Below are 27,728 nucleotides of genomic sequence, written 5' to 3'. Positions count from 1 at the left end.
GAATTAACAAAAAATTCAAATAAAAAAAAATAAAAAAAAAGGAATGGTCCATCAATCCAAATATACCATCAACGAAATGAAGGAAAACCAATTGTAAGATTCACTTGGCTTGATAATTTCTGAAGAAATCAATAGATTGCAACTAGTTTTATATCTTGATAATCCTCCCAGAAGTATGACGGTTTTTTATCGTGTAATATGCACATTTACAAACACAATATCTAACTCCAAAGCTCGACTGGGAGATTTGTTTCATATCTTCAATTGGAAAAGGAAAGTTAAACATTTCTCGGTATGCCAACGATTTTATTTGTAAACTTTATAACAGTAGATGTTTTTATTGTTATCGACGACTAGATTGCTCATTTATATGTTTCGGTGATACGTGTGACGTCTCCTTATGCTGAGCTAGAACACAATATTGTTGAGGAGTCAGCTGAAGCATGCCAGCGGTATTGTTTGCTTTGATGAAGAATCATTGCTAATCTTGGATTATTTCCGCTCTTTTTTCGTCGGGTTGTTTTCTCTTTGGCACATACCCCGTTTGCATTATCAGTTGTATTTGTATCTGACCAAGATATTATTATGACTAGTTATAATCATCTCTGTAGTATAAACATATTTGTGAGGGTAATGTTGGTCAAATGATATGTGTTGTGGTGGTTAGGTATTATCTTCTTATAAATCAAAACAACTTTATCGTAATAGCACTTTAACATTTAAAGAAAATACGTCATACAATACCGCAATACTAAGTTTTTTGTCCAACAACAATCATTGATTTATGATATTGACATTAAAACATTGCAATAGACTCTATAAACGATAATAACTGGTCAAATGATGAAAGAGGTATACTAGTTCATAAAGGAGACTTAAAAAGGGACATTCGTGAATACATTAAGACTTCACAATTATAGCCAACATATTTACTGTTTCGCTTTGAAAATGAATAAAGTTACGTGATCTTAAGTTAATACGAAATTTTTCTAACAAATAGGTTAAAAAAGGGGAACAGTTTGTTCCGATAGGAAGACATATTGTTGTTGAAAGACACGTATTCCAAACAACAAAATGGGTTGTTTTGATGTATTTGCTTATGCATAAAAATTTTATTTTGTTATATTTATTCATATTTCAATCAATTATATCTATATTGACCATAATTAAACTATTCGAAAAAAATCAAACATTGTAATGGGAGTTTCCCTTGAAGAGAAGGACCCGGTTATTATTTAGGAGATAACAGTATTTTATTCTAAGCCTGGCCTTCGTAAAACGCAAACTGAGTTAACCTAGCGGCGTGTAAAATCAAGTAAACATCTGGTTTTACGAAGACCGAGCTTAAAATACAATACAGTTACCTACATTCAAATGCAGCCTATTTATAAGTATTTTGGCTTAAAATGACATAAATGAAAAAGAACTCTTGCATCTAAACTAAAGAGGAATGCAAGATACCAGAGGGAGAGTCAAACTCATAAATAAAAAAATAAACTTACAATGCCATGCCTCAACATAAAAAGACAAACAGACAAATGATAGTACAGAAGACACAACATAGAAAACTTAAAACTAAACAACACGAACCCCACCAAAAAGTAGGGGTGGTCTCAGGTGCTCCGGACGGGTAAACAGATCCTGCTCCACATGCAACATCCGTCGTGTTCCTTATATTTTATGAATCCGGTAAATATTCTAATTCGGTAGGTCAAATTCGTGAAAAGGGAAAAATAGTGTAGTTACGACATAAGGAACATATCCGATATCATCTGTGAAATGGTTATTCCATAACGGTCTATCAACTCGTGATGGCGTCCGTAAAATTTACGAAGGAATGATTTCAACTTCACCATTTCAAAATCTTGATTTAATAGCTTCCTTGTGATTAGCAATCCTCTATCAAGAAAATCATGATAGAAAATACAAGTCTGGGAATATCGTATCAATTGGGTCGTCACATGTATATTTTAGTTTCTTACCCCAAATTTTGTTTTTTGTCCATGGATTTATGAGTTTTGAACAGCGGTATACTACTGTTGCCTTTATGTATATAAACACGATGTCAAACATAAACGCTAGACGTATTTATAGTCACGTATCTTACTTTCTTTTTTATCTTGTGACAAATTACATACCTAAAAATGATGGCTTTCTTAATTAGGTACTGTTTAACGTAGAATTTAACCCTTCAAAATATTTTTCAACGTCCAATGAAAATAATCGTTACAAACAAATGTCATTAGAATTAAGAGCAATCATCTGAGTGCAATCATTCATATTTGAGCATTTTCTTGCTAATAAAATTTTTAGAACTTATTGACGTAAGGATGAATATTAAATGGATCTATACTTATGACCATGACAATAGGGAAGTTTACTTAATTCTTCCTTGGTGGTGTCTTTTATTTAACTGGTAGCGGCTATTTTGGAATACTGATTAAATTTATGCTTTAAGAAATTGATAATGAGCATTTGCTTCTGAGAGATAAGTCAGCTATCAGTAACACGTAGACTATTACTCATTATTGAAGGCCGTTCTGTGACCTTTAGTTATCAATATCTATGTCATTTGGTCTCTTGTGGAAAGTTGTCACATTGGTGAAGGCCGTTCAATGACATGTAAATTTTATTGTCTATGTAATTTGAGGCCGTACAGTGACCTATTGTCATTAATTTCTATGTCATTTGGTCTCTTGTGTAAAGTATTCTTATTGGTGAAAGATGTACGGTGACCTATATTTCTTAATTGCTATTTCATTTGGTCTCTTGTGGCAAATTGTCTCAGTGGCAATCATGCCACATTTTGTTTTTAGAAACGATGAATTGATTTAACTCATGTTATATACTGACTAGAATATTTTGATTGAAGGATGGTTGTGTAAAAATTGCTTCATCCCGTTGCTCGTGTAAGTACAAGTTTGATACTGTCACATTCGAAAAAAAGCTAACGGGATTGTGGGAACGACAGCATAGGGGGAAACATATGAGATATTTTGTTTATTACTTTAAAAATATTCTAATACAAATGCACAGTAGACATGAACAAATGTGGGAAAATTGACAATGAGACAACTACAGTCACGGACCACAGGACATGTATGAAAACAGCTACAGATCAGTATTTGGCCTTCAACAATGCGGAAATCAAAAAAAACATTTAGAAAAAAGTAAACATTGTGTTATTTTTTTAGTTTATTTACTGTTTCTTTCTAGACGTGTTTGTAAATTAAAAAAAACAGTACGTCACAGATGCTAGTTGTGTCAACATTAAAAAATACTGTTTCACACATCATTGAAATGTTTTCTGCTGTCTTTTACGTCATATTATATATATAACGAACGATTGTTTTCTCTTTAATTGTTTTCTTTTCGATTGTTTCACATTTGAACATAACGTGGCCTTTCAATTTGACTTTAGGGAGCTACCATTTGATTTATATGAGTTACTAGGATGAAATTAGAAGAAACAAATGGCAGAACATGTGTTTTGGGTTAAAAAAAAAAAAAGAAAAAAAGAAGGGCAGGATGAGCAAAAACAGGCAGAATGACAATTTGTGTAAAAAAAATAGAATAAAATAATAAATAAAAAATGCAGGACCAATTAGAATGAAAAATAAAAGGCAGAGATAAAAAGTAAAACAAATGCATAACAAATGTTTTTGTATTTCTTCATTTACAAAAATAGCATGGTCAGCTGTTCATGTAGTGTGAAGTCTGGAATAAATGTTGAATTACTAAAATAAATGTTAAAATGTTAAATACTGAATCTCACACTAAAACAAATGACGTCAAAATTTCGTCTGTACGCGGTATAAATACAAAAATCTTTTACCACAATAACACTATATCAGAAATTTATTTCCAACTAAAAATCTTTTGAAAACTGCATAGCAGATATTTATTTCCAATGGAAATTTGGTTGCAAATCATCATCATATCTGCATTTGCATTTTCTGTCTGTACTATATTCATCTGCCTTTGCTGCAAAAGGAGTACTAGACGTAAACAAAGTCAAAGTCAGTCAAAGTATACTAGTTGTTCGATGGACGGTAAGTTCATTATATTAGTTATTAGTTGATTAATTTGATTATTTATAAAATATTGGTTACATTATTATTAAATTTTACTTCTTTTTATGAAGTTAATCACAGCTTGATGTAAAATAATATAACTGAAAAACTAAATTATATACATTAAATCGCAACATCAGTATCTGTCTTGTCGTTACAAAAATGACTCTAAATTATGCTTTTGAAAAAACTACATCTGAAGGTTGAAATGTATAATCATAGACAAAACTTACTTACTTAATCCAAATTCACACTTATGGTTCACTAGCAAACAAATTGTGTTAACTTTATAAAATAGCAGTAGATTACTATAATTTAAAAAATGAATGTTCCACTATGACAACCATGGTTTATGAAATACACACTTTTATATTAACATTCATCAGGAACGCCAAACATAAATCTTTGAAAAACGAGGATAATTAAATACAATGGTTGTATGTCCTAAAAGGGTTAGTTGCATTGTGTTATGCTTTTGACAACCAATTTTTCAAACAGCTCAATTGTATAGTTGTGGTAAAGGTTTTTCAAACAGTCAATTGTACAGTTGTGGTAAAGGTGATTGATTTTTAACCATGAACAGGTGTCTTAATAATATTTTTGTTGCTGTCTAGTATCTTTTTTTTCGTTCATTGTTTTGTACAAAAAATCAGTCTTTTCCTGTTAAAATTTCTTATAGTTGTCATGTTGAGGCCTTCACTAGCTTGATGTGCGTTATGAGTATTGCTCATTGTTGAAGCACTATGGTGACACATAGTTGTTAATTTCTACGTTATTTTGGTCTATTGGTGAGAGTTATTGTATTGCCCATCTGCTTGTTATTATATCAAAGTGTGAAAATCTTAATTCAATAAGATAAGAATTAGAAAAAGACTGAATATCAAACCAATTATGGTCCCTTGCTGGGCGATATGACATTTACATTATCAGAGCTCTCAATATAACAGTGTGGTCTCGAGCATCACTAACGAGACATTGATTGTCGACATGCAGAAAAATTTGTCCCGTTTATGTTATTTTACTATGCAATAAACATGAATATAAATTATATGGTCATTTTAATAAATTTCCTGGTGACAAAACTTAATTTTTTTCGAAAAACAAAGGATGTTCTTATCCTAGAAATTGATTATCTATCCCTATTTGGCACAACGTTTGGGAATTTTTGGTCTTCAATGCTGTTCAATTTTTTACTTGTTTTGCTTTATAACTAATTTGATCTCAGCGTTACTGATGAATCTTATGTAGACGAAACGCGCGTCTGTCGTATTAAATTATAATCCTGGTACCTTTGAAAACTATCAAATGTTGACAGATAAAACTAAGTCGTAAAACACTATAATTACTTCTGTTGCTATCATGATTACTACAGGAAGACATAACATGGTGCAATGCAAAGAAAGTTTTTTTTATCAAACAAGAATACATATGTTTATTATCTTGTTGATGTTTATTCACAAAAAGAAACGGCAGTTATTAATTGGTATAGTTCGCCAACACTAATGATTGATATCATTTCAATATTCCGATGTTTTGAGTTTCATTTACTAATGTATTTGCTACTGCTTGTATCAAGCGATTACTGATATTCAGAGATACTGCAAAAAATTAAATAATATCATAGAAATTTTGAATTTATTTTACAGCATCTGTCACAGTCATAGTCGCAGAACACGATACAAAAAAGAAGAAAATGGACTACACAATTTAAAATGTTTTATGATATGAATAAAAATATGTTTTAAGATACAGCTGTTTTATTGGAAGTTTGCAAATTCTTCATTTTTTCATATTTTATCAATCCATGGTGGAAATTAAACGAAATATGATTGAGATATGAGTTATTGCAAATGTTTTATGAATATTTATTTGTGTTGCTGTTTTATGTTATAAAAGTCAAATAAAGCTACGTTTCGTTCAGTAGACGGGTGCTTTTCTTTATAATTTTTACGAAATTTGTTATGTATGTTTTTCCATCTAAGGACATAATCAATATAAAAAAGAAAAAAGACATTTCCTAACTTTAGATTTAAATTAGTCTACTAACAAATTATATACATTTCTGTTGTTGTTGCTATAACCAATATTTTGAATTCAGGATAAATTTAAATAAATTTGTGACTTATACTCTAGGCATCTTATGATTAGATTCTTGTAGGTGATAAAACGTTCATGTAGAAAAGACTAGGGAACTATATTTTTGTATTAAATCTAATTTTTAATTCTTTGGTTAAAAGATGAAGGTTTATTTTCCATATAATTGATTTCAAGTCAGTGCCATTTTCAAAACGACTTCCATTTTTTACTTAAATGTTTATTATGATGGCGTCATCGGTGAACTTTGATTTTTATTAGTATTTGCTATTTTGCTACATTACAAATCTTCAAAAGGCTAAAAATTTATCGAATCTTAAATTATAGCAATCTTGTTTTTAATTACCTCATAAGTCAAATTCCTTACGAATATCAACGTTCTAACGGAACATGTCTTTGATATTGATACTAATTGATTTGCGTTGGCTTGAGGTGTCCTTCAGGTCACAATTTAAGAAAAAAATTTACAATGTGTGATATTGTAGCAAAACTGTCTTCAACAACTATCCAAACTGTGAACAAGATTTTAATTTCATTTAAGAATCATTTAGAAGATATTTAAAGTTTTATCAGATAGGCACATAAAAAATGGCCGTTAATACCAAAGAAGACTTATTACTCGATGAGCGACTGACAAAATTAATCAAAAACATTCAACTAAAAGACAAACGATATTCAATAATCTACAAAAAATGTAAAATAGAAAAACTGAGCAACACAGATTCTCTGTTCATACTACACTAGAAAAAATTAATAAGATGCATCTTTAATTGAACTAAAAGAGAAGCAAATATTCAAACTCATAAATCAAAAATCCAAATTGACAATGAAATTGCGATAAAAGAAAAAAATGATAAACTGTGTGATGAATGAAAACATTTAAATAATATCAAATGTGTGCAATGATAATGACTCTTTATAAACTAAAAATTAAAATAACTTGAATGCACACAACAGAATAGAATAATTGGTGTTTTTTTACTTTAAATTTTAATGGCAACCAATATGTATTAGAAAATTCAAGTTAACAATTATAAAAATCAGAGAGTTACATCTAGACCCGGGAACTATTTGCAACTGCAATATACAGGTTAAATGTAAATGATACAATTTTGATTGTTAAAACCCGTTTTTTGCGGGTAACTCATTGCGACAATATGAACACGATCATTTTCATGTGATTGAGTTACCATATCCATACATTGTATACAGTATATAAAGGCAAACATTACTCATAATCGAACGTTGGAAAGTTGCTTGGAAGTACTGTTGTAAGCAGTCTTATAATATATGTATAGTCACTTCCATGATGAATCATACTATCATACGCAGAATTGTGTGCGGAATGCAACAAACTCCAGCAGTTTAGGCCTGACACGAGAAACACTACGTCAAAAAAAGAAAAATCACTGACACGGCATATCAAGCTGCATGAATTTGTAACATCGCATCATATTATTCATTGTTTGCCTGATAGCCTTGAGAAAAGAGTACGAACCCTTGATACGCAGACTGCTTATTTTCAACACTATGTTCCAATGACCAATCAAATGGCCACATCTTACTGTAAGGTTTCGTAGGGAAAATGTGCGGCTATTTCAAATCGATCGACAATGAAATATTCGTAATTGAAGATGTCATTGGTCAGATTTGAACCCATCTCATTCAAAAACGACAAACGGTAGTATTGTGTTTGCCTCGTGAGAAAACAATCCCTATTTAAACAGTAATGTTCTTGATTTGACAGCGTTTGGGTCGGAGATGTAAGAGTATTGGAATGCCTTTCACATGACTGAAAGTAGCATCGTTATATTCTGAACGACCCTCTCAACTTTTGAAAGAACAATGCTAACATTGATGATAGGACTTTATCGCCTTAAATTGACAAATTAAATCAAATCAAATATATTTTATTGTCAATTAAAGACGCCAATTACAGGCAGAAAAATCACAAGTTAAACTTGGTTCAAATGATTACAAAATGAATACAATTAAATCTATGATTACAATGAAAAGAAGAGAAAAGAATAGACACACACTAATGTTTCTTTATAAAACAATATTGCATGTTTCAACTTTGACAAATACAGTGATCCTAAAAAATATAGGAAACTGACTTTCAATATTCTGGTTTTCCCCTGGTGCTTTTATAAGCATACAATAATAATCTAGAATTACATATATCTACATTATGCCTCTGTCTTTTTGACAGTAAAATCTATAATTTCACAAAGTTTGTAAAAGTTGTTTTCGAACAACATTTAAATTATTAATCAAATTGCTCACTTGATTTAAAATGTTACCATCTTCATTGGACATAAACCAAATAAATTGTGTGGTTGATAGTTTAAATTTTGGTTTTTTTTGTAACTTTTAACTATCATGTTGGAAATAATGGAAACTCTTTCACTTTATAAAGATGAACATTTATTTAAAAAATGGATTTCATCTTCCACTTCTTTCTTACAAAGATTACAAATTCTATCCATTGCCTGAAGTCCCCTGTATCTACCAAACTCTATTTCTAGATCATGGTTAATAGTTCTGAACTTTGTCATCTGAATTTTCGGATTCTTATTGCCTATAGACAAATAAGGTTCAAAATTTATATTTTTCTGAAAAAGTCTGTATGTTCTCAGTTTATTTCCAAATGACACAATTATGTCATTGTTTAAAGAAGAATACCACAACTTATTATACTTTAATTATAGTATGTTTAAAATAAATCTTTTCAAGTTTGATTTCATATTAAAAACTTGTGATAAATCTATGTTTAAGTATTATGCTAATGATCTCTTAGAATTATACCAACTTTTCTTACAATAGTTTGATAAGGATTTTGTTACAAGGAGAGCTTCAGACAATCATTTTTACATTTTAAACGTGATACGTATGAAAACATATTAACTATAACTTAGCTCAACTATCACTGCCATGTTTGTGCTTCTCTTTCCTTCTCCCAGTAATAATTTACAGAGCTTTGAATGAACAGTAATTTACATAATTTTTCAAACCAAAAATCTCCTTTTTCAGTTCACTTTTATGAATCTAAAGCGCCCAAAAATTAACTTCCATAAGTTTAAATTGGTTTCACTGTGTGGTCAAATATATGAAGTAAAGGTTTAATGTTGAGTTTATGACCTTTGAATATTTTTTAAATTTTGAAGTTTTGAGTCCTCATTTGTTTATATCATGTTTTGACTCTGTTATGCTTCCAGAGGTACTGAAGCGTATCCCTAAGTATGTATACTGGTTTGCTTTTTCAATAAGAAAATTCTTCAATTAAAAAGATTAGTGATTTATTTTTCCTGTACTATTGAAAACCAAACTATGTCTTCTAAATGTTAATTTCTAATCTCCATTTATTACAGTACAGGCATAACTTATCTTAACTATTTTGTAAGCCTTCTGCAGTTTCAGACAGCAAAACTACATCATCAACATATATTGAACAGTTCAACTGAATTGAGTCAAGTTGAACTGGGTAACAAGTTTTATCAAATATTTCAGGGAGGTCATTAATGAATAATTTAAAAAGGTTAGAACTAAGATTTATTGACTAATTCATTGCATACCTTCGTAGATTCACCGTTCATGAATAAAGAAGACATTATTAAAAAACCATGGTTACAATTCCTTGGGAAAGTTGATGATATATGAATTTGGCTATCATATGTATGTCCCTGTCATAGTTGTTAAATAGCTCATAACGTATGCATGTACTTGTACATCATTGGTTTTCAGAAAATGCGATTTAAATTTTCCAGCTGCAGGAGGCAAATCCATAAAAGGGAGTCAGACACACGGCATTTCCTAAAGTGTTATTTTCGCTTGATGTCATGCTTTGTCCGATAAACATATTGTTAAAATGTCAACACTCAACCTCATTATGTGAGAATTATCAGATTATTTTAATAGTCAATTAACACTATTCTATGTCTAGCAATGTCACTAGACTCCAAGAAGCTCATTTTACATGTGTTGGCCTTTGTAACTCGAACAAATGACCACACATAGCCCAGATGTACAACACTTAATGAACTAGGGAAATCCTTGGTACAGATATGGTAGAGAGACCTTGTGAGAATCCGACATCGTGTTCGGCTAATAATGTGTTGCGTTATTGTGGGGTTGTTTTGTACTTGGAAACAGGTTTGACTCTCGGGGATTTAACAGACAGTGCATTTGCGAATATTCAGCTTCATGTAAAAAATCATCTTTGAAAAGACATTAAACCCCACCCTCCTTTATAAACGAAATTGTTGCTGTTTAGCTTTTAGTTGAAATTGCATGGTGGGTGAATAGATGGGAAAAACATGTGAATGTATACAAAACAAGTATCTATCTCAAATTCATGTATTTGGTTTTGATGTTATATTTGTTATTCTCGTGGGATTTTGTCTGATGCTTGGTCCGTGTTACATTTCAGTGTTGTGTCGTTGTTCTCCTCTTATATTTAATGCGTTTCCCTCTGTTTTAGTTTGTTACCCCGATTTTGTTTTAAGTCCATGGATTTAAGAGTTTTAAACAGCGGTATACTACTGTTGCCTTTATTTGGACCTGTGTGTTTGCTTTTTGGCCTTGAATGTTTGTCCCTAATATTTTATTTACTGTGCATTTGCATTCAAATGTCTCAGATCAAATTTATTCGTTCATATTTTGTTTATTTACGCTTTTTTGGTTGAGTTCAGCCTGCCAATTGATACAATTGATATCATTAAAACGTTTAATCCCGCTGCAAATATTTGCACCTGTCCTAAGTCAGGAATATGATGTACAGTAGTAGTCGTTTTTTTATGTAATTTATACGTGTTTTCGTTTCTCGTTTTTTTTATATAGATCAGTATCATTTAAAGGTTCACTTGGAATTTTTTTTAAACTTTTAAAACTGAAATCGTCTTTAATGGTCTATGTCGAACTTATATATGTACTCTCTAAATATAAATAAAGTCAACAATTGCTAATCGACGATAAAAGTTCGAAACTGTCCTCTTTAACATATAAATTGATTAATCAATTGAACATTAAGTAATAATAATGGGTCTCCGTGTTTATTAGGCATAACGAGTATACTCGACAATTGTGGTTGTGATGTATGGAACACACAAATATTATTAATAAAGGAGGGTTTGTAAACACTTTCGCTCAAAGCATGAGAAAAGCGGCATAGTGAAATGGATAACTCGTTTGTAACCATATGTTCGTGTGGTGTGATTGAGCTTTTGATTTTGCCTGTTGATAAGGGATTTAACGTTTTGAATTTTCCTTTGAGTTCAGTATTTTTGTGATTTTACTTTTTAATAACAAAAAATATGAGCATAATCTTCATATTTTAGAAAATTACGAAATAATTGAACTCTGCAAGTGTATTCCAAAAAAAACCACAAGCTACCCATTGAATAGGGAAGATGGCAAAATATCCAACGTGAAAATAGTTTGCACGTTATGCGATTTGACCGAAATTAAGGACGAGTTTCATAACATTATTTATTACTTCGAAATAACGTCCAAATTCACTTCAAGGATTTGATGACCTGTAAAAGAATATCGATACTTCTGAAACTCTGCGAATGTATCACAGTTGTTGTTTAATCCGGGCTGAAATCTCTTTCATGTTCATTGACTTCTAATATTGAGTTTAATGTACCAATCTACTGGGTATGATTTTCTCAGAAATAAAGATATATATAACAAACAAAAATAGAACAAAAAATGTCCAATATATTGAATATACCATAAATCATTAACAAAGTCTCAATATTTATCGGCAGATGCAATGAACATTCAATAAATTTGCTGTTATAAATGAAGACAAACATGTATATCGTCATGGCATTCATCTTAATATGCACAGTACATTGGGTGTCAATATCAACATGATTCAATGATTCAAAAAGGTCAAAAAAGTCATTCAAATGTTGACGAAATGGTTTTATTTAATGCATCATTTTAATGACTAACAGATTTGCCTCAATAATTTTAAATAACATAAAATGAGTAATATTTTAGAATACAAAAATATTAACAGGAAGGCACTCTGATTTCAATAGAATTGTTTTTGACGAATGACGAATGAATGTATTTGGTTTTGATGTTATATTTGTTATTCTCGTGGGATTTTGTCTGATGCTTGGTCCGTTTATGTGTGTGTTACATTTCAGTGTTGTATCGTTGTTCTCCTCTTATATTTAATGCGTCTCCCTCGGTTTTAGTTCGTTACCCCGATTTTGTTTTTTGTCCATGGATTTAAGAGTTTTGAACAGCGGTATACTACTGTTACCTTTATCATACAATACATTGGAAAAATCGGATACTTGTCACCATAGCAGAACTGCAGGCATACAAGCAAGGTGAAACGTTCGCCTCATTTTCAGTGTTAGTGACGCTCTGGAACATGCATTATTTTTTATTCGTGACGATGCCGTCATCATCATAGCCAAAAGCAGTAAAAATAGTTTGATGATGTATACTTCATACTAAGAATTCTAAGAATATCTTTATCAGTATATTCAATGGCAACTGTCAACTTAAATCAGTTCCACAAACATTATTCTTCTTAGTAAGAATTATTCTAGGTGGATGGAACTTATTCATATTGACAGCTATTGTTGAATTCTGTAAAGCTATTTATAGCATTAGGCATATTTAGTCGATTTTTTTTCGCTACCTTGGCTATGATAATGCCCTCATCTTCATGACTCAGTTGTGGCTTGTTCAAGACCAACTCTACCTAGATTGTGTGCTTGCAGATCTGCTATGGCAGCTATTAACTAATTGTTCAGATGTGCTGTATTAATCATTCCTATTATGGACACTCAAAGTTGCTCAATGCGTTTTGTGCCATTTTACTAAGCGATACTGGAATGTAAACCATGACCTCCATTCATCTGTTCCAAATAGAGTGATTTGAAAACTTAATCCATGAGCAAAACCTTTTTATTCTTGAATCAACGGAACTCATTACCAGAACCAATGGATATGTCTTTTCTTTTCTTATGTGCAGGGTTATGTAAATCCTCTCATGTTCTGTCAACATGTGCATGACAATTTTAACCACATGGTGAATGAATAATAAAAATAGCAAAATTTCTATAAAAATGATTTTAAAAACTAATTGTAAGTGCATCAAAACATTAGTGTAAAAGTAAATAGCAAATTACGATACAAATATCGAATTATGATATATTAGAGATACTTTTTTTCATAATCAATAAGATTCAAGATGGCCTCCAAAACTATATATCAAAGATCATCAGTTGATAGTACTTGTCAGTAGTGATTAACATACCTACTTTAATCAAAATTGGAAAAAAAACATTTATTTTTCATGACTGTTTTAAATGTGTTTGATAATAATTTACTGGTCAACATTTAAAGGTAGCATAATACAAAGATTTGTTTACTTCCAATTACTAACTTTTAAAATGCTGCAACTTTCTTATGAATGCAGAAAAAATAATAAAAGAGGTATATATTGATAGATAAAAGATTAATATTTTAAATGAATGCTATATTTTTATTATGCAATTATTATGTAATAAATTATTATGTAATTAGTGGCAAAATCGCGGTCAGTTCACTTAAATGAATTTAGCTCCATCATCTCTTTAACTATACAGAAAATTTTAACCAAATCTTGATCAACACATTATGGGCTTCAAAACGATGTCTCAAATTGTCCCTATGGTATTCCATTCTCTCATAAATCTCTAATTAGTGTAAACATCCTAACCATATAAAAGATGATAATGTTAAATTAGATGTAAAATTTGTTCTATACATTCTATCTGAAATCTGAGACAACATTTCGTAGATAATGGCCATAGGAACAACATACAATAAAACCAATCCTCTAGGGATACCTATGCAGAAGCTAATTTCAACTAAAAGTGGAATTTAGACACAATTGGTTACATAAAAGAGGGACAAAAGATATCAAAGGGACAGTCAAACTCATAAATCTAAAACAAACTGACAACGCCATTGCTAAAAATGAAAAGGACAAACAGAAAATCAATAGTACACATGACACAACATAGAAAACTAAAGAATAAACAACACGAACCGCACCAAAAACTAGGGGTGATCTCAGGTGCTCCGGAAGGGTAAGCAGATCCTGCTCCACATGCGGCACTCGTCGTATTTGTTGCACTTATAATTGTTGCATAATACTAACATTGATTTAATTTGAAAGAGTAATCAGTTAGCTATCCATAACTACCACTGTTATAAATTTTCAAGCATTATTAAGAAAATTACAGCATTTTAAAACTTAGGAGTTGGAGTTATAAAATCTTTGTATTGTGCTACCTTAAACTAACCATTTTCCTCCTGGAAAACCAAAATCATTTGAGATACATAAAATTATCATTAAGTTTACCAAACATTCCTTTTAGTCTTGTACCTTAATATAAATACTGTTTGTTGTTAGGGCTTTTGCTATATATTAATAGCATAATAACTACATGCGGCTTAACATTTTTAATAACAGTTGAGGTGATTTGTGAAACTGATCATCTAATGAGTTAATAGGACTACTTTACTTTTTAACTTTAGATCTTTTTTTCTAAACAGTCAAATTATGCATTATTCAGAATGTTTATAATCAGATGTTTACCTTTATTTTTATATAAACCTATTAGTCCGAAGAATAGTTAAGATTATAGACATGAGCCAATTCCGCAAAAATAGGCTGAAGAGCGTCACTTTCATTGAGTTGTCCTCTTCCTATTAAAGAATATTGATAAAATCTAGCGACTAGGCGAATGTTTTTGTATAATCTTTCAATTTCACTTCTCTGAATCCTTCTAAGTATGGTATAAATACTTTGATTCTCTGAAGTTATGTTCTTTAAGGGAATCAACACCGAAAAATCATCGTATTTCAAAAATCTTTGAAAAGGGTACGGATTGTATTGTCCCTCTGTTAATATGACAGGTATGCATCCACTTAACAAAGCGTCGTAGAATGATTTTCTAGTCGGCGAGTCCCCTGGCGGTTGCAAACAAAATACAGATTTTAACATCCAGGGTATAGTGTTTTCTATTGCCCTAGCACTACATTCGTTCGTATAGAACAAAACCATATCTGATGAGTTATTCCGTTTTTTATTTTTGAACGCAAAATAAGACATTTTAGTAGTTATTTCAAATTGATCCATCAGTTTAGCTCGATCTTGATTGCTTCGCCTCTCTCCTGCTGCTAACAGGATAAAAATATCTCTTTCTGAAAGTTCTGTTGTTAAATACGATTGACTCCCAATGTCATGGTGCATATAGGATGGATACGGAACAGCAATAACATGAGTTTTTTCAATCTGACTTCTTTGCTTCTCAATACCAAGAAAAGTTATATTTTTAGTAAAACCTTCATTAAAATAGAAATACATTTCACGCTCTATTTTAGAGGCTGATGAAAAATGCGGTAGTCCTTGGAGAAAAAAATCACTTTTTGCAAGAAACTGTTTTAATATTTGAATTCTATCTCTAGTGTCTTTTCTGTTACAGAAAGACATCAATCCTAGGTAGGCCGGTATGTAAAATATATCAGCTTCAGACATATTCATGGTACGTAAACGATTATGTAGAAGTTTGTTATGCATGACCACTTCAAGGCTAAATTGATTTGTGCTCCGCACAGATATATCCTGATGTTTTCCGGTTCGGAACATTTCACTTCCAAACCCATGGCTGAGCAAGCCATAGCACTGTCCTAGTCTTTTCATAACGCATGGTAATATGTCTTTATTAAGTGAAGAAGGTAAGTCGTATATAAAAAACTTAAAATTCTTACGGCTGTTTTCTTTTATCCGATCTTTAATCCTTTCATATTCCCGTATTTGTTTGTGACTGTTGTTATTAAAGTTTTGGTTTCCAACAACTTTGTTATATAGTGCACTATGTCTAGAAAATAAATTAAATTTCTTTGACTGAAAATGAACCCCAAAGAATATAATCATACAATGAGGAAAGACTATGATACACATATGTTTCAGATATAAAATTAAATTAAACAGACCTAGTTTCAAAATACGCACGAAATGCATCATAATCAAGTCGGTGAACATGAAGTTGACAGTGTTGATGCTATTAAAAAAAAAATGTATTACAGTAAGATTATTTCATAACAGTAACATAAAAAATAAATACATGAATGTTGGATGTACAAAGGACCGAGAAACGTCGTGTATCAAGGAAAATTTATTCACACTCGGTAAAGCTGTCATATTCAGGAATATGTCACGTTAGGGGGAAAACATACACGTGGAGATCGTGTATATTTCTTTTTTGGTCACTGGGCGTGTTTTATTTTAATACACGGATATATCAATGCTCTTTAACTTCGTACTTTATTTGGCCTTTTTAACTTTTCTTGGATTCGAGCGTCACTGATGAGTCTTTTGTAGACGAAACGCGCGTCTGACGTATATTCAAAAGTTAGTCCTGGTATCTATGATGAGTTTATTTATTAGTTGTGGGATGTCTCTTTATAAAACTAATGCACGGAGAGGGGTAGAGTTACGTTCGACTTTAACTATAAAAAACGGTGTTGTTCTCAAAGTCACTGTTATTGTAAAAATACATAATTAGTACATGTTCATGCTGTAAACAAATCATGTCTTAGAGACCATTTTTTTCACTGAAAATAAATGAATGTTCTGTTTAATAAAATTAACGGTACCAATTTTTCTTGCACCAGATGCGCATTTCGACAATACATGTCTCTTCAGTGATGCTCGTGTTTAAAGTTGTTTTAAAATTGTCAAAGTTTACAACCATTTAATCTATTTTCGTATTTATTATAATACATAGTCGGTTAGATAAATTCGATACACATTGTGGTAGTGACCAAATATGATATCTACAGTGACAGTGACTGTTAATTCCACACAGGGCTTGAGCTTTTCATTATGAAATTAATTGACCCTGCATATATCGTGTAAGGTTACACTGTGTAACTAATAGTATTTGTATTCATTTGTACATACATTTCAGGAATAAACATCTTAACCATCATTAATCCCACTAATAAAACAGCTAAAGTTTTCAATGTTTTGTATTTCGTCTGTCTCATCTTTTACAGTCACACCACTGGACTGAAACATATGAAATGAAGAACATGATTAGAAATATTGAATATTAAAATGCTATTAAACTTTTTTACCATATTTACTATTAATTGTTTTTGATATCACTAGTCTTTACAGACATATACTTATAGATTATCGTTTATCATCTCAACGAGATTGATATTCTCGCTTGAGCCGGTACGATGGGGGTCTTTGTTTCTTTTATCCATCACGAAGATTTTAATTTGAATGACAACAGGCAAGTATGCCCATGATTTATAGCGGATATTTTTTATCACCCTGCTGTGCTAAGAAAGAAAATTATCATGCAGTCAGTACGATCAAATGAACATTTCGTAAAATAGCGATAATATTTGCCACTGAACGTTAAACGTCATATACAACTTTATGCATATTATCATATTATTTAAACTAACCTACACAGTTCTATTCCTCAATTTGAATTACAAATTATTACATCAATTGTATACGAGACTACTATAACCTTGGATTTTATTAAAGATGAGCGAACATGTTAAATTTGTCTTAGTTTGTAACATATGTTTATTGACATTTATCTCACACGTACAAAAGTATCGGGATATGGATTTCAGATAGACATCTTTACAATTATTAGTATGATACTTGTTCATGTTGAGCTTTAAATTCATTTTTTTATATACGTTTTTATGTATGTTCACAGTTCATTTTCAGATTAATGTATACACAAATATATTTTAAACTATAAACTTGAAAAAATTAAACGGGTTTATAAAGTCAACAATCGATTGTCTTGACTTTTTGCGATCGTGCGAGGGCTGTGTGGACTTTTGACCTTTTTTTAAATTTAAATGTATTTCAAATTTTAATCAAAATTCGTTTAAACATTTGAAGCAGAGAGATTCTCCATTTATTTCACATATGCATAAGTAGTCAAAAGCGTATGCATGAGATTGAAGGAGTAAACTTGGAACAGAAAAAATTATTCAGATATGACTCAATATCAATTAACTCAAAATAAATTGACTCGACTTTTGGTAATATATAAGGTATTCAATCGTATTTTAGGGACTTGATATTTGTGAATAAAGGTTGAATCATTCCAGATATCATTCAAGACCAAATATCAAAATAATACCACAAGTTTTTTTTTTTTTTATACATTTAATGTCATATTATGCTTTTGAATCATGCATTAAAAGGTCATATAACTGTTCATTACTGTGTTCAGCTGACCACCAAATAAGCCTTTATTTTTTACTAATAGAAATGATAAACAACATTGTTTATTATAATAGCAGGTTCAGGTAATTTACATCCACTCTTCTATGGTAATATTCTCTACAAAGCACACAAATGACGCATTCAACTCAAAAGCGGATTTAAACTTTAAACATACTTATTCAGAAGAGATATAGTTACGATACTAGTCAGGCCATTCAAGATGACAAGTTTTGGTATTAACATTGATTCACTTATAGAGACTTTTCTTCGGAGATAAATCACGTGACATAAACAATTGTTTGCATGATACGTATTATGTTATTAAAACATATTTTATGATACTTAACCACTAACGAGATGGATTGTGCTTGATGAAGACGTTATTTTTTCAATCAGTTTAATTGTGGTACGGAGCTGGCATGTCAGTAACTGCTAGTAATCTTCTGCTTATTTATGTATCATCGTCCTTTTGATAAGTTTCTTTTGTTACCTATTCTAACATCGGTCGGACTTCTTTTTAACTGAGCTTAACTGTGCGTATTGCTGTGTGTATGTTTAATCTACATTGGTTAGCGGTACGGTGAGAGGGTTGCGATCTCTAGAAACATGTTTAACCCCGTCGCATGTTTGCGCCTGTCCCATGTAAGGATCTGGCTTTTGTTGATCTTGCATTGTTTTTTTTAGTTTTAGTGCATTGATTAGATATAGGAAGATGTGGTGTGAGTGCCAATGAGACAACTCTCCATCCAAATAACAATTTAAAAATTAAACCATTATAGGTTAAAGTACGGCCTTCAACACGGATATGTTTTGGAGGTTAGTATGACGACCACTATTACACATTTCTGTTAAGGGGCCGGCCAGCTGAAGTCCGCCTCCGGTTGGGGAATTTTCTCGCTGTGTTGAAAACCCATTGGTTACCTTCGGTTGTATTTTACTCTTTAGTCGGGTTGTTGTCTCTTTGACACAATACCGATTTCAATTCTCTATTTTAGTAAAATTTGTAACTAATGAATTCAAAAAGCAAGAAAGTCAAACCTACACATACAAAAACTAATTTATCTTCAAAATATCCTTTGTCGTTTAATGAAACGTGTTTTGTAACATGATTGTAAATTTAAGGTTATAAGGATTATAAAAAATCATTTTTACATTTGTTTGTGTTGTTTTTTTGTTTTGTTTGCTAAAATTATCCCTTTTTGTAATTTCGATCGATGAAGTATAGTGATCAGCATAAAATTGTTATTATAAAAAAAATTGTAAAGATAAACGTAGCCTTGTCATCATATTTATTTTGTTTTGAAACACATATTTAGTACCAAAAAAAATTTATTTTCTCAAACACTATTATATATACATTTGCTCTTTGGTCGGGTTGTCTCTTTGACATATACGCACTTTCCATTCTTAATTTTATCAACTTTGTAATTAAAATTTATTTAATAAATATCAATAAAGATCAAATGATTGATAGTAATACAAAATTTCGAGCCCGAGTATTACTTAAACGAACTCATGGTGCCAAGAAATATATCCTTTGCTTTGATAAAATTTAATAAATTTACATTTATAAAGGCTAATTAACAGTTTCCTGAAGTTGTAAATGAATATGTGTAATACAATAAAAAAATTCAAGATCTTTCTCTTATAAATTCAAACATTTGTCACTTTTTGTCCTCTCAAATTTGTGACTTGATGTCCTGTGAATTTTTGTACAGTTACCAAGTTAACATGGCTGGTTGCTTAGCTATTGTAAATAGTAGATATTTAAGCAAACCATTATTATAGTTTAACATCATTGAACTTCGTATACATATTTTTGAATAAAAACAAGTCATAAAAAGGGTGACTAAAATTGAAATAAAGATTAAACAATAACATTACTTTTAAAAGCAATACAATCATATTAACCAAATTAAAAGCTAACTTGAAATCTTACAAAGATTTGAGTCCATTTGCTTTTTTTCAAAACAATAAAACAAAATTCTGCACATTTACTTACATTGCATTGTCAGTCTGGAGTTGTCTCGAACAGCACAATCAATCATTATGAATTAATAACTGGATGATCATAAACATGAATAATTTGTACGGTCGTGATCACTTATTCATAAATAATTTAATGGTATTGTAATATGGTACGGAATATTAATATCAACCAGTCATCGACTAATATCTTATTTCAAAAGATTTTAGAATTACTGGGTGATTATATAAAATTACCTTTTATGCATCGGCTAAATAAAGGAATTTTTAAATCATGTGAGGTAAAAAGCAAAATAATGATAATTACCAAACAACGATGATAATTCGAAACGTAAAAGCCCTAATCAAATGACAAAATCAAGAGCTCAAACACATCAGACGAATGGATAACAATTTCTGAATTGGTATAGTCATTTTGTTATGTACAATATTGTGGATTAAACTTGGTTGTATAGCTAGCTAAACCTCTCACTGGCTAAAATTCCATTATATTGAGAACAATGTGTGAACAACACAAAAACACATAATCTGTAAAAATGTCAAGAATAGGGGAACAGCAGTCAACATTGTGTTATAATCTTCATCACTATAAAAATATATAAATATGTCAACGAAGAAACTGAAAAATTGTATGTATAGTAAAAGCACATCATCAAAAATGAAAGACAAGAATACAAAAATACACAATTGCACAAAAACACAATGGCAATATGTGTAAGCACCGAGCCACTTCATAAAAAATAGACTAAACAGTAAAATAAATATTCACAAAGACAAATAAAAGAATACATTAAGAAGGTATTAAGATGATAAACAACGTCAGTACCAAGAATTCATACTTCACGACCATCGTGAAAGAAACAGTTAATATCTTTTAAAATCCTTTAACTTTGCTTTTTATGCTTATCTTTGTTTTCAAACAGATTTTGCTGTTGTTCAGTTCATGTAAATATCAAGGTTAACATGTTTATGTAGCATTGAAACTTATACGTAACCAACAATGACATTTTCAAAGTAAAACGTCAATGAAGTAGATATAAGAATATGTAGTAGAAATGCCAATGAGACAACTCTCCATCTAAGTCATAATTATTTAAGAGTAAACCATGTAATGTCAAAGTAAAACACTATCAGAAAGACCTATAACATCGAACAAAACAGGACGTTCAAAAAAATAACGTACATAGGTGCATATAATAAGTTTGATGCAAGAACATGAAGTACGAAACTATTTAAAAAAAAATGCTGTTCTGCATTTATGCAAGTGAGAGATTTAGCTAGCTATAAAAACAGATCTAATACAATTTTCTACGTACAGAAATGAATGTTTCTCGTCAGGAATATGACAGTTGAGTTCAATTCGTTTAATGTGTGATGACAAAATGTTATTTACATCTGTGTTTCGTGAATTAATCAATGATCCATATATTAACTGTAGATATAAAACGGATTTCAAGGTTGATGAAAATGCGCGAGGACAATGATGTAAGGTGTAATCCTGTTTAAAATATGGTGAGCAGTGGGACAAAACCCCTAATTGGCAGTCATTATTTGGACACTGTTGTTAAAAAATGTTGATAAATTGAACAAAAAATATTCAGAACACTTAGGCACTAAAAAAATCATATGCAAACAATGGTAAAACAAAAATTGATAAATACCAAAAAAAAACACAAAAAAGGACTCACAGCAATCGCTTCATAATATAAACAGTAGAAAGATAGAGACTTTAAATAGAAAACGTGTTCAGCAAGAACGTTCTGTATTTTTTAGATTTTACTTTGTTCCATAACTCTATGGTCCCAAGTATTGATTCTTATTTACCCTAGCTTTCTTCTTCGACCATTTGAAACTTCAAAAAATACTCATATATTTGCCCATCTTGTCCAGTGTCTTAATACACTTATCCATTGTTTTACAGGTCGTAGTTTTCCACCCATATCTCCATGTATATTACCATTTATGTACATTTATGAATAATGTAAATGATTACTAATTAGGTAATAAATGAAAATATGTCACTCAATGTCGCAACTGAGAATTTCAAATTAACACACCCAAACATGTTAACTAATATTTAGTAATAAGAAATGCAAATAGAAACCAAAATTAAAAAAAATTAATTAAACAACACAATGAACACAGCTTCATTTTGCTATGTCATGTATGACAAAAAGAAGATGTCCGTGGTCCGTTTGAAAAATTCGACGAACACAGTACATGGCTTTAAGTATTTGTCTCTATAAATTGTTTAATCAAAACTACGATTATTTGTGGAAAACAACTGTTGGGGTAATTTTCAGCTGGATTTTAATAAACTTGGTATCAAATTTAACGACCATGTTAACAGGATGACTGTATAAATTGTTGTCAAGCGTTTCTTATTTTCTATTGACAAAAAATACCAAGATAAATTTTTGTCCGGAAATTAGAAAAATATTTCATCTAAATTAAATTGAAAAATATTATTAAACATGTTCGCACCATGAAAAGATAAAAACAACTGAAGAACTTGGTTGTTTTGTCGAATTTTTACCTCTAGTGTATGGACTCATGGATTAAACCTGGTGACACGCCAAACTACATATTGGGTGATCGACAAGCATACGAAATGTACCGATTTAAGACACAGAATAATGCATCAGGGTATGATGATATGTTATTTGGACTGAAGTATGGGCTACCGCGTTAACTTGTGACATCCAACCCAACGTGTCGGTCTATTTCTGTATTTGTATCGTAAACATATCTTATCAGCAAATGATCGTACTCAGAAATGAGTATGAGTGAACTTTTTGTCACTGGACATTATGAATAAGAAGAAAGAAAGTTTTCTTTGTAATGCTGATAATTGAAGCAGGTGAAACAAAAATCATATTTATCACCTTTATTTCCCTCTGGAAGTCAATTGCAACATTTTAATACATAAAAATGCATTCACTTTAGATAACAAGATATTCAGATATGCAATGGTTTACTTTTAAAATTGTGACTTGGGTGGAGCAGAAATATGTGTATATATGTCTCTACTCTATCCAAGACACAATTTTAAAAGTAAACCATTACAGGTCATAGTACGGTTGTCAGCACAAAGCCTTTACTCACACTGAACAGCAAGCTATAAAGGGCCCAACAAAGATGACTAGTATTAAACAATTCAAACGGGGAAACAACAGTCTCATCTATAAAAAAAAAAAAAAAAAAAAAAAAAAACGAGAAACAAGAAACGCCTATAAACCGCATCAACAAACGACAACCACTGAACATTAGATTCTTGACTTTGGATAGAAGCATACAAATGCAGCGGATTTAAACGTTTAAATAGGTACCAACATTCACCTTTACCTGCAACAGTAGTGTAACATCACAACGTTACATTGCACACTATAAAATCCCTTAGAAGTATAGGCTACAAACTGTGATCTTTTCTAAAGCTCTACTTTTCAGGGACAGACAGTTACTCAAAATGAAAGTCCCATTTATTTTTTGGAAGTACAAGAACGAAAGTGAACTGTAGATCATTTCAAACCAATATCAGTTTTGTTCTAACTCCTGTTTTTTTAAAACTTAAGCCAAAAACTGCATTTCACCCATACCCTCCATTCTAATCAAAGCCCCAGATGCAGTTTTTACACTATATAACAAAGGGAGCATTTAGGTAAAATTTGGAAATATTTGGCCCCATGGTTTTGTAAGAGTTAATAATGATATACTCCAAGTGAGCATTACCAATATGGATGGCTTTATTAATGACATTTGTCAAATAAGACACTTCTTCTCATGTAGGATCAAGATAACGAGGTCTGTTGAGTTCTTCTTTTCTATAACTCCTGTCAAATCAACAAAACCAATCAAACCTTTTGTTCAACCAAGTAACCCATTTGTACATTTGACTCACTACTGCAACATGATAAAAGTGTCTCACTACTACTCAGAAACTATCCAAATCAAATCTGCCTATCTTTGCTCTATTGACTTCATTAATCCCCATACTTCATCTTGGAGTTATCAAGATTCATGAAACATGATAGCCTGCTTCAAATGTATATTTGTGTTTAGGAAGTATATGTACCAAATTTGTTAAATGCAATTCCATTTACAGGCTTTGCTGTCTCCTAATTTGTGTTAGGCCAAAAAAACATGTATAATCTTGTTTCCTTAAAAAAAATCATAAGCAGTAAAAATGGTAAGGGACAGGAGACTGAACCATATTTTATTGACACAATTTTATACAAGTAAATAAAATTAAGAATGGAAATGGGGAATGTATCAAAGACAAACAACCCGACCATAGAAGACATGTATGTTTGTAAAGTCAGGAAAAACAATTGTGTAAAGTGTGTTGTTGATCCAAACAAGTACTAAGAACTAGATGTGTGGGAACAAAACTAATGGCCCAGATCACAAAAAGCACTTGAGTCATTTTTAGGTGTGGAAATTAGAGAATTAAAGTCTGTATAAGTGTTATTTTCAATGTCCAGAGACCTTATTAAGGAGCAAATCAGCTGAGCAGAATGAAATATAAATTAAACCTGTAACTCAGTGTAGTCAAGTCATACTAAAACTCAGCTCAATATGTGAATAAACTCATCATAGATACCAGGACTGAAGGTGTTTAGAAAAAAGTCTATAACTGTTTGTTGCATAATAATGGATAAGAAAAATCTTTATAAAGTGGTCAGGACCATAACTAGAGGCTCTCTAGAGCCTGTATCGCTCACCTGATTCTACTTGGGTTTTTGAAATCATATGAAAAAATATAAAATTTGGCTAAAAGTGACAACACAACCTCATAAGGAAAGGAAAAAGTAAAATCACAAAAATACTGAACTCAGAGGAAAATCAATTTGGAAAGTCCATAATCACATGGCAAAATCAAAAAACAAAACGCATCAAAAACGAATGGACAAGAACTGTCATATTCCTGACTTGGTACAGGCATTTTCAAATGTAGAAAATGGTGGATTAAACCTGGTTCTATAGCGCTAACCCTCTCACTTTAATAACAGTCTCATCAAATTCCGTTACATTTACATGATGCGTTAAATAAACAGTCACAATCAATAAAATAGTCAAAATATGGGAACATCAGAACATTCCGGCTATGTTTAATTTCATTCAAAAGTCCCCCCCACTGGCGGCCATCTTGGATGATGGATCGGCTGGAAAGTAACAACACTTGGTCAGCACCTCATAAGGAACATTCATGCCATGTTTGATTTCATTCCATTCAGTGGTTCTCTAAAAGCAGTCATTTGTATGCATTTCCAATAGAGTCCTATGTTAAACTAAGTCCCCCGCTGGCGGCCATCTTGGATGATGGATCGGCTACAAAGTAACAACACTTGGTCAGCACCTCATAAGGAACATTCATGCCATGTTTGGTTTTATTCCATTCAGTGGTTTTCTGAAAGAAGTCATTTGTATGCATTTCCCTTAGGGTCCTATGTTAAACTACGTCCCCCACTGGCAGACATCTTGGATGATGGATTGGCTACAAAGTAACAACACTTGGTCAGCACCACATTAGGAACATTCATGCCATGTTTGAATTCATTCCATTCAGTGGTTCTCTTAAAGAAGTCATTTGTATGCATTTCCCTTAGGGTCCTATGTTAAACTAAGTCCCCCGCTGGCGGCCATCTTGGATGATGGATAGGCTACAAAGTAACAACACTTGGTCAGCACCTCATAAGGAACATTCATGCCATGTTTGGTTTTATTCCATTCAGTGGTTTTCTAAAAGAAGTCATTTGTATGCATTTCCCTTAGGGTCCTATGTTAAACTAAGTCCCCCGCTGGCGGCCATCTTGGATGATGGATCCGCTACAAAGTAACAACACTTGGTCAGCACCTCATAAGGAACATGCATGCCTTGTTTGGTTTTATTCCATTCTGTGGTTTTCTAAAAGAAGTCATTTGTATGCATTTCCCTAAGGGGCCTATGTTAAACTAAGTCCCCCGCTGGCGGCCATCTTGGATGATGGATAGGCTACAAAGTAACAACACTTGGTCAGCACCTCATAAGGAACATTCATGCCATGTTTGGTTTTATTCCATTCAGTGGTTTTCTAAGAGAAGTCATTTGTATGCATTTCCCATAGGGTCCTATGTTAAACTACGTCCCCCACTGGCGGACATCTTGGATGATGGATTGGCTACAAAGTAACAACACTTGGTCAACACCACATTAGGAACATTCATGCCATGTTTTAATTCATTCCATTCAGTGGTTCTCTTAAAGAAGTCATTTGTATGCATTTCCCTTAGGGTCCTATGTTAAACTAAGTCCCCCGCTGGCGGCCATCTTGGATGATGGATCCGCTACAAAGTAACAACACTTGGTCAGCACCACATTAGGAACATTCATGCCATGTTTTAATTCATTCCATTCAGTGGTTCTCTTAAAGAAGTCATTTGTATGCATTTCCCATAGGGTCCTATGTTAAACTATGTCCCCCACTGGCGGACATCTTGGATGATGGATCGGCTACAAAGTAACAACACTTGGTCAGTACCTCATAAGGAACATTCATGCCATGTTTGGTTTAATTCCATTTAGTGGTTCTCTAGAAGAAGTTCAAAATGTAAAAAGTTAACGACGACGAAGACGGATGCCAAGTGGTGAGAAAAGCTCACTCGGCCCTTTGGGCCAGGTGAGCTAAAAATAGGGTCATGTCATTGTTTGGAGTACATGTACATACATGCATTGCCTATGACCTTGACCATCTAAATATAATCAGTTGTGACTAAACCTCTGTGAAAAGTATCAAAAAATGACTTGAATGAAAAAGCCTGGAAAAGCTATGACAGGTTGAGATAACTACATGTGTTCAAGAAACCACCCCATTATAGTTTACAAAAAGTAAAGACATAATTCATATTTCTTTATTACAAATTCTTTCTTGCATATTTGAAGAACTTAAATTAAAATCCATAATATAATAAATATCTAACAATCAAAACAATAAACAAAACAATTAGTTACATTAAAACATAAATAAATAGAATAAAAGTTGATTTAAAGCAGTTTGTTTCTACATCAACAAAACTTTTGAAATCTAGGCCACACTGAAATAATCCATTGGTTCTTGGATTTTCACATTTATATCTCTTTTGTGAAGTAGAAGTATTTAATAAATACTTATTTTCATGCATCAAAACACAATAAAAGTTTAAGCTCACAGTGCATAAGATAACTATTGGAAAAAAAATTGTGTACGTGTAAAAGTGTGAGTATCATATTGTTCTTTATCAAGATATTTAACACTGTCACTTTAATT

At 31.6% G+C, this 27,728-nt stretch overlaps 1 protein-coding gene across 1 annotated transcript; it reads right to left on the bottom strand.

The window, feature by feature from the left end:
- Positions 1-14,296: 14,296 nt before the first annotated feature.
- LOC134683529 (uncharacterized) lies at positions 14,297-17,262 on the bottom strand. The gene is made up of 2 exons (XM_063542838.1): positions 17,155-17,262; positions 14,297-16,069 (listed from the first exon to the last, which is right to left on the bottom strand). The coding sequence occupies exons 1-2, from the start codon at positions 17,238-17,240 to the stop codon at positions 14,806-14,808; spliced, it is 1,350 nt and encodes a 449-aa protein (XP_063398908.1). The 5' UTR covers positions 17,241-17,262; the 3' UTR covers positions 14,297-14,805.
- Between the last annotated feature and the right edge of the window lie 10,466 nt (positions 17,263-27,728).

The sequence above is a fragment of the Mytilus trossulus genome, chromosome 9, assembly GCF_036588685.1.
Source record: "Mytilus trossulus isolate FHL-02 chromosome 9, PNRI_Mtr1.1.1.hap1, whole genome shotgun sequence".
NCBI lineage: Eukaryota > Metazoa > Mollusca > Bivalvia > Mytilida > Mytilidae > Mytilus > Mytilus trossulus.
The sequence above is the reverse complement of the archived record's forward strand: the minus strand, read 5'-3'. Positions and strand labels throughout refer to the sequence as shown.

What these genes read in the sequence shown, in the direction of transcription:
- LOC134683529 (XM_063542838.1), bottom strand. Translation starts at nt 17,240, where the DNA reads ATGAGACAGACGAAATACAAAACATTGAAAACTTTAGCTGTTTTATTA. An exon ending in AAGATGTTTATTCCTGAAAT is followed by an intron (nt 16,070 to 17,154) that starts GTATGTACAAAT and finishes TTTATTTTCTAG; the next exon opens with ACATAGTGCACTATATAACA.